The sequence below is a fragment of the Colobus angolensis genome, unplaced genomic scaffold, assembly GCF_000951035.1.
Source record: "Colobus angolensis palliatus isolate OR3802 unplaced genomic scaffold, Cang.pa_1.0 Scaffold19, whole genome shotgun sequence".
Lineage (NCBI taxonomy): Eukaryota > Metazoa > Chordata > Mammalia > Primates > Cercopithecidae > Colobus > Colobus angolensis.
This window is the reverse complement of record NW_012115043.1, coordinates 8,067,151-8,081,517: the sequence shown is the minus strand read 5'-3', so window position 1 is coordinate 8,081,517 and position 14,367 is coordinate 8,067,151. Positions and strand designations below refer to the sequence as shown.

The window sequence follows — 14,367 nt, the reverse complement described above, 5'->3', positions numbered from 1 at the left end:
CCAGGATGGTCTCAATCTCCTGACCTCGTGATCCGCCCATCTCGGCCTCCCAAAGTGCTGGGATTACAGGCTTGAGCCACCGCGCCCAGCCGAACTCATCTTTTCTTGAAGAGTAATTTAAAATCAGTAAGTCAAAACTTGCTTAGGTATAAATTTTATAGCCTAAAAGTTGGTCATGTAATGTAGGCAGTTCCTGACTTCTGTTTATCACATGAAGTCCTATGTATATGAAGATGCTGAGCCTAGACCTCCTCTCCTAGAGGCCAGTCAGGTTATCTGAATCCTGCCTAGGCCTCTCCTGTCAGTTTCTCAGCACCAGTAGTATATCAAGAAGAAAGGAGAAATCGAGTTTTTTCAAATACTATGGATTTCAGCTACATTTTGGGACACATTTATTTCCACCTAGAGAACGTTTAACCGCGTTTCATAGCATTTATTTCAAAACGAGATATGCATTCCAGGCTTCAGAGGACCAATCTACATGTTTTTGAAACACAGCCTATGAGTTATGTACTTTTTTGTACCACTTATTCTGACATAATCTTCTTGAAGGGAAAATTAAGAAGAGTGGCTAAATTTTTTTCCCGGTGTCAGAGGTATGCATAATTCTGACCAAAAAGCTTCAATACAATTGTAGTGAATCAGGAAAAGATTTTTAGAACTTTCAAATCCGTCTGTTTGCCTTTTTAAACACCACTATTAGTGGGACAATTTCTAGTTTGAAAGCAGTGTCTCATCTGAAGATTAAAGCAACCCGGCAACATTTACATTTTCATTTATTTCCCACCTTTGCTACTTATTTTCTTTTGACCTCTGACCACAGAGGAAAAAGAAATCAAACCAGGGGAATGTAGGCAGCTAGAGAGGAATGTGCTGTGAGGCTAGCAATTACACAGAGGAAGGAAACTAACATTTACTAATCCTCTACCACGTGACAGGCACTCTCACCTTAGAAGTTTGGACCTGTGGAAGCAGCTGTTTTCCTTAAAGAATAGCGGTAACAACAATCATAGTAATATATACAACTTGTATAATATGAAATTCAAACAGTAGAAAAGTTATATTCTTAAAATAAATGTCCCTCTTAGTGACTGACTATAGGAACACCTAGAATTGGCTCTTAAGAAATAGAGATAGTTGTAAAAACCTAAAAAAAAAATATTTTAAACCAGTGAAAAACAAATCCAGCCAAAATAAAGTTGAGTTACAGCCGGGCATAGTGGCTTAGTCTTATAATCACAGCATTTTGGAAGGCTGAGGTAGGAGGATTGCTTGAGCTCAGGAATTTGAGACCGGCCAGGGCAACACAGTGAGACCCTGCCACTACAAAAGTAAAAGAATTAGCCAGGCATGGTTACTCATGCCTGTAGTCACAGCTACTCGGTGGGCTGAAGCAGGAGGATCGCTTGAGTCCAGGAGGTCAAGGCTGCTGTGAGCTGTGATAACATCGCTGCAGAGCAAGACCCTGTCTCAATAGAGAGAGAGTACGTGAGCCAGAGAGCCAGGCATGTAGTGGCTCATGCCTGTAGGCCCAGCACTTTGGGAAGCAGAATTAAACAATTGGCCAGGCATGGTAGGGTGCCTTCAGTCCTAACTACTTGGGAGGCTGAGGTGGAAGGATCACTTGAGCCCTGGAGATGGAGGTTGCAGTGAGCTGAGATGGGGCCACTGCAATCCAGCCTGGGTGACAGAATGAGACCCTGCCTCAAAAAAATAAACAGAGTTACAAAAAACTAAAAAAAAAAAAAAATTTTAGAGAGTCACCCAGCTGGAGTGTAGTGACGTGATCATAGCTCACTGCAGCCTCCAACTCCTGAGTTCAAGTGATCTTCCCACCTCAGCCTCCCAGGTAGCTGGGAGGGACTACAGGTGCACACCATCATGCTTGGCTATTTATTTATTATTTTATTTTTGCTTTGTTTTGCTTTTTTGGGACGGAGTCTCACTCTGTTGCCCAGGCTGGAGTGCAGTGGCACAATCTCGGCTCACCACAAGCAACCTCCGCCTCCTGGGTTCAAGCGATTCTCCTGCCTCAGCTTCCTGAGTAGCTGGGATTACAGGCACACACTACAACTCCTGGCTAATTTTTGTATTTTTTAGTAGAAACAGAGTTTCACCATGTTGGCCAGGCTGGTCTCGAACTCCTGACCTCAGGTGATCCACCCACCTTGGCCTCCCGAAGTGCTGGAATTACAGGCGTGAGCCACCTTGCCCAGTGAATTTTTTATTTTTTAATTTTCATGGGGATGGAGTCTTGCTTTGTTGCCCTGACTGGCCTAAAATTGAGTTCTTTTTTCTTCCTTCCTTTTTTTGAGACGAGTCTGACGTCTGACTCTGTTGTCCAGTGTAGTGGCATGATCTCTGCTCACTGCAACCTGTGTCTCCCGGGTTCAGGCAATTCTCGTGCCTCAACCTCCTGAGTAGCTGGGATCATAGGCACATGCCACCATGCCCGACTATAAAATTGAGTTCTTATAGTTCAATAAAGTTAATTTCTTATCTCTTTATGCTAGTGTTATAGAATTTTGGAGCAGGTAGTATCTTAGATTCCCTGCATTAGCAGTGCTGTATAAAAGAGAACTAATGCAAGTCACATATGTAATTTTGAATTTTTTAGTAGCCATATTAAAAAAGCAAAAAGAAACAGGTGAAATTATTTTTGATTGTATATTTTTTAACCTAGTATATCAGAAATACTATGTCAACATGTAATCAATATAAAATTATTAGAGATAGTTTGCACTTTTTTATATGAAATCCTTGAAATCCATTGTGTATTTTACATGTTAAGTACATCTCAACTCGTGAAATTTTCATAAAAAATATTTGATCTGTATTTAGATTCATAAAAATTGCAGTTAAAAAAGTAAATTCACACTGTTTCAAACATTGTTTTCCAATAAATGGAGTACCAAACAAATCATTTTTCTCCAACATTTGTATCTATATTGACAGAAATTACTCCTCAGAATAATTGATTTGACTCAGAAGAAGTGCAGCACTGTCAAAATATCCATACAGGTTAAGTAAGTCCACTAACACTTGTGAAAAATTATTATTATCAACATGAAATTCAAAGGGGCATCATATATCATCATATCAACAAAGCATTTGTTGTATTTTTTTTCCATAGGTTTTGCAGCCACTTCACACAGTACTGTGCTGCTGCATGTTAATTCATGTTGAAAAAATGTGTACAATCATTGATTTGTATTATAAAAAGCTTCAGTTTTAACACAAATTCTTGTACTTGTCTAGCTAGGTCATAAATAAGCTTTTTCTCTCCTCGGGTCTTCAAATCTAGCTAATTGATATGCATTGTGATATAGGGGTAACAGTGTAAATCACACTGAGATTTCTAAAAATCTATTCCTGGTTTACTCTTTGATTGTTGAATATTGACAAGCATTTCTTTTGTTTCAAGAAAATCTGAATTAGAGTTACCAGAATTGTAAATCTTTGCAAAACTCTTCCTTGACTCAAGCAACCAACAGTAGCTAATAATGTGGTCATTAAATTCATTGTCTTCTATTTCTTTTAACAGTTCCATAAACTGGTGATGATTTAGAGCATTTGTGCATATGTACCGAACAATTTTGGGGTCTTTTTGAGACAGAGTCTAGCCCTTTCGCCAGATTGGAGTGCACTGGAGTGCAGTGGTGCGATCTCAGCTCACTGCAACCTCCGCCTCCCGGGTTCAAGCCATTTTCCTGCCTCAGACTCCTGAGTAGCTGGAACTACAGGCATGTGCCACCACGCCTAGCTAATTTTTGTATTTTTAGAAGAGATGGGGTTTCACCATGTTGGCCAGAATGGTCTTGATCTCTTGACCTTGTGATCCACCCGGCTCGGCCTCCCAAAGTGTTGGGATTTCAGCCATAAGCCACCATGCCCGGTCTGAACAATTTTAATAGCTGCTTCCATGATACAGTCTGCCTCAGGGCACAAATATTTGCATTGTGTTTCACACAGCAGAACAAAGTAATAAGAGAAATAAATCCAACAAATACAGATGTTTGAACATTGTGTTGCTAGAAACTGACTTTTTTATATCTAGCTGAAAGTTACAGATGTAGAGAATTCAAAAATATCTACAACATAAGATCAGTTTTTAAATTTAAGATTGCAAATAGATGAAGACATTTCTCTGTAAATTTGAAGGTCATTTGAGACAGATATACCTATAGTATTAATTGGGCATTATCTCTTCTAAAATTCATCTAAAGCTAAAAATACTTGTAACTTTTCAAATGCTGACTTAATTGATCTTTAATATTGTTAGAAGGGCCTTTTTATTCACTGACAGTTGCTTGATGTCTCAAAGATTTTTCACTTTCTGTAAAATACCTTTTTAGCTTTTTTCCTCATAATTTAAAAATACAATTTCCTTAACTGAAATAATTTAATTTTTCATCTCACCATCTTAAAATTGTTTTCTACATTGAACAAGAATCTGAACTAGTCAGGCGCGGTGGCTCACACCTGTAATCCCAGCACTGTGGGAGGCTGAGGTGGGAGGATTGCTTGAGGCCAGGAGTTTGAGACCAGCCTGGGAAACAGGATACCCCAGCTGTATTTTTAAAAAATAAAGAAGAAAAGAATCCAAGCTGTTTTATAGCTGGCCGCTTACAAGCTCAAGTTCTGTAAAATCTTCAGGAATTTTTTTGTTTTACATTTAATTCTGATTTCACTGATTGTGACTAATTTTATTGATTTTTTTTTAACTGAAGCCATTTTGTATTAAATTGAAATGAATTTGCTGAAAATATCTCTTAACTGTTGTCTGTTATCTTAAAACTTTTTTTTTACACAGCAGCTTTTTAATTTTGCTCTGCTGCAGCAAATTGCAATTGCCATTCTTTGTAAAATTTGTGACATACCTTGTTGAGTCTGTTTTCTTTTCATTTGATTCTTCCTCAGTAATATGCCTTCACTTGAAAGTAAAAATTTTTCTATTTTTAAGCTAGAAAAATTTAATTATAAAATAATTAAAATAAGTATTTTAATTTAATTGCCAATTATGATTTACATAAGTGTCACTGTAACTTATGGTATCTGCATAAAATGTTCTAATAAACCCATTACAGTGCTACATTGTTGCATAGAAAAATCATTTGAACTGACTCATTCTGTCAGTTCTAGATTGGTGATATGCTTTTGTGTAATGCTAGAAATGACACATTTACCCAACTGTGCACTGCCATATATCTTGCACAATTTAATAATAAAAGCAGAATACAGTTCTACCAAACTATAACATTGTGCTTAATTGTAAAAGATTTTACACTGCTTCAGTTAAGAATTTATATTAATTAAAAGTTTTAAAACTTAAAATTGTATTCCTCAGTTGCCGTAGCTACATGGGCATAGCTCTAGAGTATAGATCAGCTTACTTTGGTGATGAAAGGGTAGAGAGGCAAAGCAACTGGACCCAGTTGGCCTGGAGGAACAGAGCAAGTCCGTAAATGAGTCTGTACTTTAACAAATGTAATTTTATATCCAAGGCTGACTTCATGTTATACCAAAAAGGATTACTTTAATTTAAAGAAATAAATCAGTTATTTAATTTACTTTGAAATAATTTATTTGTTTAAACAACCACTTATTTGTGGCAGTTAGAGGTTCAGTTTTCAATTAGATATTAATGGCATCCTATAAATACATAAAAAGCGATCTGAGTTTGTTCTTAGACTTCACTTTCCAGATAAATGCTAGCATTTCAAGTTTTGGACACTGAGTGTTGTTTTATTCAAACTACATGCATAAATTTATACAAACATAAAATGAAAATGTAAGCAGAAATTCGAGTAGAGTAACAATACAATTTCCTTCTTCAGTGAATGCTTAAGGTTTATAGAGGTACCAAATGCCTTAAGCCCAAATTTACAGACAAAGTAGATCTTATCCTCTTAATATTTGTGCTGAGAGGGAGCAAAAAATTAAAACTTTGCACTAATTTAATTTCTTTATGTGGTTGTTATAAGACCAGTAAAGAATTTTTTCTCCTGCTGGTAGTACTTTGATAATAGAAAATGGTCCAGGATATAAAAGACTGCTTTTGCTATTTGTGGAATTGTTGGGAACTGACTTTAGACACTCAGAATATGTTAGAGAAATCTTGATTAACTGCCTGGGTGGTCAGTTAATGAGAGTATGTGTTAAATAATTACATATATAACATTGTAGTGACATTTTTCAAAGCATCCACTTAAAATTTTGATTTCTCGGCCGGGCGCGGTGGCTCAAGCCTGTAATCCCAGCACTTTGGGAGGCCAAGATGGGCGGATCACGAGGTCAGGAGATCGAGACCATCCTGGCAAACACGGTGAAACCCCGCCTCTACTAAAAAATACAAAAAACTAGCCAGGTGAGGTGGCGGGCGCCTGTAGTCCCAGCTACTCGGGAGGCTGAGGCGGGAGAATGGCGTAAACCCGGGAGGCGGAGCTTGCAGTGAGCTGAGATCCGGCCACTGCACTCCAGCCTGGGAGACAGAGCCAGACTCCGTCTCAAAGAAAAGAAAAAAAAAAAAAATTTTGATTTCTCTGAGTAAAAGACACAAGCATGCTTTTTTGTGTAATCTTTTAAAATTACTTTTCCCCACCTCTTTCTCTCTCTTTCTGTCTCTTTTTAATAAAATGGTTTTCAGATATAAAATGTTTTTGGGATTCTGCTAGAGATGACCTAATTTTTACTAATTGCTATGCTTTCAAAGTTTTGTTTGCTGAGAATGGCAGTGTTATTTTTATTATTCTTTGGTAGTAATAACAAGTGGTTTCATGCAAAGCTGCATTTTCAAAAGAATATCTTAGTGCCAGCTTGTCAGTTGTTTTTGTTAAAATTGGCCTTATCCCAGGAAAAAATTAAATGCTAATGTGTACAAGTTAAAGTTTATATTATGTGTGATTTGTTACATTATTTGCTTATTGTCTTGTAAAACACACAGAGTGTTGGTTTTTAAAAATAGCTTAAATATTTTTCTTCAAAGCACTTATCAATTGCCTGAATGATATAGCCACTGTTTTATACTTTTGTTTTGTAGTGCCTCAGAATGAAAGAGCATTCTTCTCAACTCATCTGAATTCAATCTCTTTTAATTAAATTCTGTTTAAAATGTGCAGCTTTAACTTTAGTTTTTCTATTCAGATATCCCTACAGGCTAATTACCTTTTCCCTGCTTTTCACTTAAATCTCTCCTCCCCCCAATTCCCCATTAATTTGGGTTGGGAAGTGTTACCTTAAAGCTTTAGGCTTAATGCTACAGGGAAAGACTCGGTACTTTTTATTTCATTTTCCATGTATTAGGCACCACTAAAAAGAATGTAACACATGTAGCAGCTTATTTCATTTTCAAAGGGGAATCGAAGAGCTTTTGAGTAAAAAACATGAAAAGAAGCTCATGTTCATTGCCTACGTGGCTTTTAAAAAGACTCTTGAAAAACATTCCATTGTGAATTCCAGGTCCTCTTTAAACTTACCACCAGCAGTAACTGCCTGCAGAGCCATGTGATCATCTTGGCAGCAGCCAGGCCTTTTAGTGATTTCATTACTGTGGTTTCCTCAAGCTTTTTACACACATTGATTAATATTTTCCTTGCAGTTATCGCTGTGATGATTTTGTGGTCAATGACACCAAGCTGGGACTGGTACAGAAAGTCAGAGAACACTTACAGAACTTGGAAAAGTAAGTAATAGGCCTTTGGAAAAAGAAGGGTCTAAGAATAGGGTTGAAGTATTTTTTAGAATTTTTGAGTGGGGTTTTTGTCGATGAGTTTTATAACTTCATGTTTATAATATGATTGAAATGTTGATAAAATAAACCCTGGCTTTGGATATCTAAAACTTGGCCCATAGTTAGTGGTCATATCTCTGCATTTGTTTTATTTAATATTTGTCATAAACCATATCTAAGTTCCCAAGAACCTGTTTTAAAATTATTACCCAACAATTTATAAGCTACTCAATTTGTTTGCAAGGGGAATTTTGAGGGTACAAGGAAAGGGCAGAAAAAGGTGTGAAATCATCATAGAGTTACTTTTGATAATAGAAAACCCTTGTCAAATGTATTGTGAGGTCTACTAGGAAGCACTATGATTTATGCATCATTTTTAAGGGAAATTAGGTTTAATGAACATATTGTCCACTTTGCATCTGTGCAATAGCACAGGATCCTAGTTTCTTTTTCTTGCTTGTTAGGGGCAGTTAAATATCACTTGACATTAACAAGGAGCTATGAATACATAAAAAAATGAAAATCATAAAGAAATCATAAAGAAATGAAACTATTTATATGTGAACAGACTTTTCTTGGTATAGTCAAATAGCTTAGTTAGAGAAAACTCACTGGACCCGAGATTGATGCAATAAACAGAAACCCAGCTAGCCATGCTTTTGAAGCTACAGTGCATAGAAGCATGGCTGTGGAATGACTGCTGACTCAAGTGAAATCTGTGTACATCACACCAAATCATTAAGTGCCATCTAATTTATTTTGGCAGTTGGTGTGTAGAAGGTATTGTGAAAACATGCACAAAGCAGGAATGCCTTAGCAAACTTAAGTGTAAAGCCCATAGAATGTTTCAAAATTGCATACTGAAAGGAAATAACCTAACTTCTTTGAGGGCAATACTGCATAGTGTTTGTTAAAACCAGACATATATGTCTCATTGACTGACTAGATTATAAAGCTGATACTGGAAGAATAATTTCTTTAAACCAATTAAAGTACTTTGGGTTTAAGTACTTTTTGGTTTGTCGTCTTTTGGCTCTTTTTCAGAGTGCTTCTCTTCTAATTTGATGAGCCTATCTAGGATTAGAGACAGATACACACAGATCCAAAATATTTAATTTTCTCTGAAATTATTCACAATAAACATGAAGTCTGAGATTCCTGAAGAAATGTATGTGTAGTATCACTCTTTGGTGTGGTGATGTCATTGTAAAGGTCTTAGTAACTTGGTTATTTGTTATAGAAGCAGGTGGCTACCAGAATATTTTTTCTGCCACTTATGGTTTTCTCTAGGTAAAGACTACCCTCTCAGTCTGAAATAAATTAATCAGAACTAAGTCACAGGGAAAAGAGGGCATTTGGGAACCTGCATGCATTTATACAGTTAGGAAATCTTTTATTTCCATTGACCACTTCATCAGATGAAGCGTGTCACAGACCACCTGTCTACACGTCTGCTTGGCCCCAGTGAAAAGTCTACCTTACAGTCCATTTCCTATGTTGAAAAACATTACCTAGATTCATTTTTATGTTTTGCAAACATTGGTTTAATCTCTAATGGAATTTAGAAACTACGATCATATTTGTGTTTTACTTAACTTTTGACTATTCCACATGCCCTGTGGAGCAGCACTGTCCAGCAGAACTTTCTGCAGCGACAGAAGTGTTCTCTATCCACTCTAATATGGTAACACTAGCCATACTTGGAAAGTGGCTAGTGCAACTCAGACACTGAATTTTAAACTTCAAGTTTAATTAATTTAAATAGCCACATGGAGTGAGTGGCTACTATATTAGATAGCATGGATCTAGAAGATTCTGCATTTTGAGAGTCATTGAGGATAAAATGTAATAACTTACATTTTTAAAAGGTGAAATGCCTTATTGATATAGGTTACAACTGAAAATGAACTCTTAGGCATTGCATAAAGAGCATATATACTATGCTTGTGGTTTACCTTCCCCACTTCACAGAATTTGTGAAGGAATAATTGAACACTATAGCGTATAGAATTGGTCTCTTCATCTTGCAGTTACCAGTACTGTGAGAGAGAAACATACAGTTCTGAAGAATATTTTGAGGTTTGAAGCAACTGTCACTAGTTCTCATGTTTCAAAGACATAATTCATGTGGAAATTCTGTAAGAAAAAATAATTATGTATTTACTTTGGATTAACTTGTTACTTTTAGAAGGTGGGAAAGAATTGGCAGCCTTAAAAGTCTGTTGTTTAACCATAACTTTTACTTCCTTTAGATTAATTTGCCTGAGATATAAAAATTTTAAAGTGACCTGTTGAAAATAGAAATAACTTTCTGATAAATTTTAAGCAAAATATTTCTTACATCAAGAAAAATTTTGAGTGATTTTAATTCAGAATTTCTGCACTGATGTGTTTTGGAATGCCCTTTGGCGCGTAGCTGCATCTAATGAATGTTATCATTCCTCAAACTCAGATCATATCCTCATCTGTTAAGACAAATGAGCAAAACATGACATCTTTATATTGAAATTAAGAAAGAAATAGCATATGGAGACTTACTGTTAAATTTCAGAACAGTCGTGTCAGACCAGGGTTTTCCTTTTGTTGTGAGGAATGAGCCTTCTGCTCTGTGAAGCTTCGCAGTGGGTCAGACAGTGAGAGTGGTGGTGGGGAGTGTCCCACGGGCTGCATCTTCTGGCCAGCTTTGCCAGGAGCAGCATCCAGCCCACCTCTGCTGGAGGAGCGGTGTCTGGCCCACCTCTGCTGGAGGAGCAGTGGGGATTTCCAAGGAAGTAGAGTTCCTCAGTTAACTTCAAATACGTGTGGGCCCCAGTGGGCCTGACGAAGCAGTCAGGGAGGTCTCCATGCCCTAGGTCTTGAGGGCAGCTGGAGTTTATTCTTTGACCTGTGGTGTAGCATGCATATATTAATAACTTTTTCACTATCTGTTTGTGTTTTAATAGCTCAGCTTTCACAGCCGACAGGCATAGGAAAAGAAAACTTTTGGAAAACTCAACACTAAACAGCAAGTTATTAAAAGTAAATGTAAGTAATTAAAATTTATTCAAATATAAGAGTTAGTTGAGATTTAATCACTGTTTTGTTACAACTCTAACATGTAAAGTTACTTGTTACAGACTTTCTTATAAATGTGTGTCTTGGATTTGGAATATTTTACACAATGTTTGCCACTTGTACTGTCGATTATTGCTGTGACCCCAGTGAGTCCATCTGTCAGCACCTTCTTCCCATCAGCATTACTGCTATGCTCCTCTGCCCTAGAAAACAGTTCACTCTTAATACCTGCTCACACTCCTTACTCATCAGAAAACCCAGCCTTCGTTTTTAAGACTAAGTCTTTAGGTTCAGGCAGCTTTTCCTTTTTTTGAGACAGAGTCCTGCTCTGTAGCGCAGGCTGGAGTACAGGGCGCATTCTTGGCTCACTGGAACCTCTGCCTCCCAGGTTCAAGTGATTCTCCTGCCACAGCCTCTGCCTCCCAAGTAGGTGGGACTATAGGTGCACACCACCGCGCCTGGCTAATTTTTGTATTTTTATTTTTATATATTCTTTTTTGAGACGGAGTCTCACTCTGTCGCCCAGGCTAGAGTGCAGTGGCGTGATCTTGGCTCATTGCAACCTCAGCCTCCTGGGTTCAAGCAATTCTCCTGCCTCAACCTCCCGAGTAGCTGGGATTATGGGTGCATGCCACGCCCAGCTAATTTTTTCTATTTTAGTAGAGACAGAATTTCACCGTGTTGCTCAGGCTGGTCTCGAACTCCTGAGCTCAGGCAGTCCACCCACCTCAGCCTCCCACAGTGCTAGGATTACAGGCATGAGCCACCACACCCGGCCTTTTTGTATTTTTAGTAGAGACAGAGTTTCCCCATGTTGGCCACGCCGGTCTTGAACTTCTGACCTCAGGTGATCCGCCCACCTCAGCCTCCCAAAGTGATGGATCACAGGGGTGAGGTGCCTGGCCTCAGGCAGCTTTTTAAGATTAATATCCCATTGTTAAGAAAATGCGTATTGGTCATTTATATATGGCTTAGAGTTAAAAGTTTGGGGACAAAAATACTTGGGACATACATATTTATATTTTTCCATTTCTCTTAGTTTTTATAGAATCTTAAAAAGGCATTAAGTCTTAAATGTTATTTTAAGGATTTCCTGGTTTTTGCATTGTGTACTCCATGGTACTCATTAATGGTGATTTCCTCATAAGCTTTCAATAAGATACTTCCATTTAGAACAACCCCAGGATCAGAAACAGCCTTCTAAAAATATCCAGACATTTATACAGAGACTAGTTTGTTTCAAATATTCATTGGACAGAAAAGGACCAATTCCAAATTGGCTTGGTGCTAGAGTTTCAGAGGCCTTGCCTTAGCTTTGATGTTTAAAACAGTTGGCCTTCCCTTGGCATTACTGATGGCCTCTTCTTGCACCACTTACAGGGAAGCACCACTGCCATTTGTGCCACAGGCCTTCGGAATTTGGGGAACACGTGTTTCATGAACGCCATCCTTCAGTCACTCAGGTAACGCTGCAGTCAGAGCTTAAGCGTCTGACATTGAAGGTTAAGAGCAACGGCTCTGGCTTCCTATCTTGTCTGCCGCTAACTCTAGTCATATGGTTTGGGGCAAGATACCTTAATTTCCTGTGCCTTCGTTTCCTCATCAGTAAAAGTGGGGACAGTAGCTCCTACCTCATGGGGTAGTTGGGAAGATTAAATAATGTAATTTGTCTAACGTACTTAACAGCAGTGTCCGGCAGTGAATAGTTGTTTGCGGTTATTTCCGGTTGCTTCTTGAATAGGCTGGAACTGAGATCCGCAAACTTTTTCTGTGAAAGGCCTGATAGTAAACATTTTAGTATTTCAGGCTACAGTCTCTCTCACATATTCCCCCACCACCCTGCCCTTTATTAAAACAACACTTTAGGCCCAGATGCAGTGGCTCATGCCTGTAATCCCAGCACTTTTGGAGGCTGAGGCGGGCAGATCACCTGAAGTCAGGAGTTCTAGACCAGCCTGGCCAACATAGTGAAACCCCATCTCTACTAAAAATACAAAAATTAGCTGGGCGTGGTGGCGTGTGCCTCTAGCCCCAGCTACTTGGGAGGCTGAGGCAGGAGAATCACTTGAACCCAGGAGGTGGAGGTTGCAGTGAGCCAAGATGGTGCCACTACACTCCAGCCTGGGTGACAAAGAGTGAGACTCTGCCTCCAAAATAAATAAATTAATTAATTAAATAAAACGACACTTTAAAAATGTAAAACTCGCTTTAAGAGCTGTGTGGTGGAGGGCTAGATTTGGCCTGTGGGCCACAGTTTGCAGACCCTGGATTACAGAGAACCTTGTTCAAAGAGCTTATTTCAGTCATCAGTTGAGTCTTAACCCATTTATGCCAGAGGTTGCAGTTTTTTTGTATGAAAAATCAGACCTTGGTAATGACCTTGAGCAATAAGATATAAATAACTCCCAGAAGCTTAGCATTCCAATAATGGAACACTAGGCATAAATAGGTTAATCAAGGTCATAAGATGAGATGTCTTCAAAATATGAGACAAGTAGTAAAAATAAAATAGTCAACAAGGCTGATCTAAGTTTTGTAGAATAAATTATTTTGAAAGTTGCATACTTTTAGATTTTAATGAGACATCAAAGGCCAGAATAAATGATCTTCCCAAGGTGACACTGCTGATAAGAAGCAGAAGGCACGTTTGATCTCTCTTGGAAGGCACTGCCTCTCAGCTACCTCTTCTTGCTCAAAGAGGAAATTATAGTTACTACCGAATTCTCCTTATGATTCTGTACAGTGTATCAAAATAATATGGTCAGTTTCATGGTTTGTTTTTATTTGAGGAAATTATTGAATACCTGGAAACAAGCAACTGTAAAGAAAGAAATGGTGACTACCTATAACTGGAGGGAAAATTGGGGATTTTTTTGAAAAGGGATTTTGTTTTCAGTTCTTTGTTTTTTGTTTTTGTTTTTTACAAAGTTATCATCTGTCTATACTATTTTCTTAGAAGGAAGAATCATAATGAAGAAACTGAATGCAAGAGATTGCATTGAATACAATTTAAATGAGACAATTGAAAAATTGCAGTTTCAAAATGTGTATGTAGGCTTCATCAACTTTCTTTACAGTCCTATTCTTTTCTTTTTAAAATATTTTCCCTTCCTTTTAAAATAGTAACATTGAGCAGTTTTGCTGTTATTTCAAAGAACTGCCCGCTGTGGAGTTAAGGAATGGGAAAACAGCAGGAAGGCGGACATACCACACCAGGAGCCAAGGGGATAACAATGTGTGAGTTGCAAGAATATGTCCTTTTGGCTTTGAGTTACAAAACAAATTACTCTCACTGGTGGTTTCCATTGTATTATGTGAGCTAACAGGCATATGCCTTAAAAAAAAAATCTTCTAAAAATTGTGTTTAAGTATCTAGCTGGCAGTCTTAATAATTGTTGGAATTCCGGCCCGGCATGGTGGCTCACACCTGTAATCCCAGCACTTTGGGAGGCTGAGGTGGGTGGATCACTTGAGGTCAGTCAAGACTAGCCTGGTCAACATGGTGAAACCCCATCTCTACTAAATATACAAAAATTAGCTGGGCGTGGTGGTGGGCGCCTGTAGTCCCAGCTATTCGGGAGGCT

At 38.1% G+C, this 14,367-nt stretch overlaps 1 protein-coding gene across 1 annotated transcript in view; it reads left to right on the top strand.

Moving 5' to 3' along the window:
- The window catches only part of USP3 (ubiquitin specific peptidase 3), an 89,551-nt gene that overhangs the window by 43,111 nt on the left and 32,073 nt on the right, over positions 1-14,367 (top strand). Inside the window, exons 4-7 of the mRNA XM_011940566.1 lie at positions 7,598-7,681; positions 10,672-10,753; positions 12,164-12,246; positions 13,907-14,020. Coding sequence (XP_011795956.1) covers positions 7,598-7,681; positions 10,672-10,753; positions 12,164-12,246; positions 13,907-14,020 — 363 coding nt within the window. The remainder of the gene's footprint in view (positions 1-7,597; positions 7,682-10,671; positions 10,754-12,163; positions 12,247-13,906; positions 14,021-14,367) is intronic.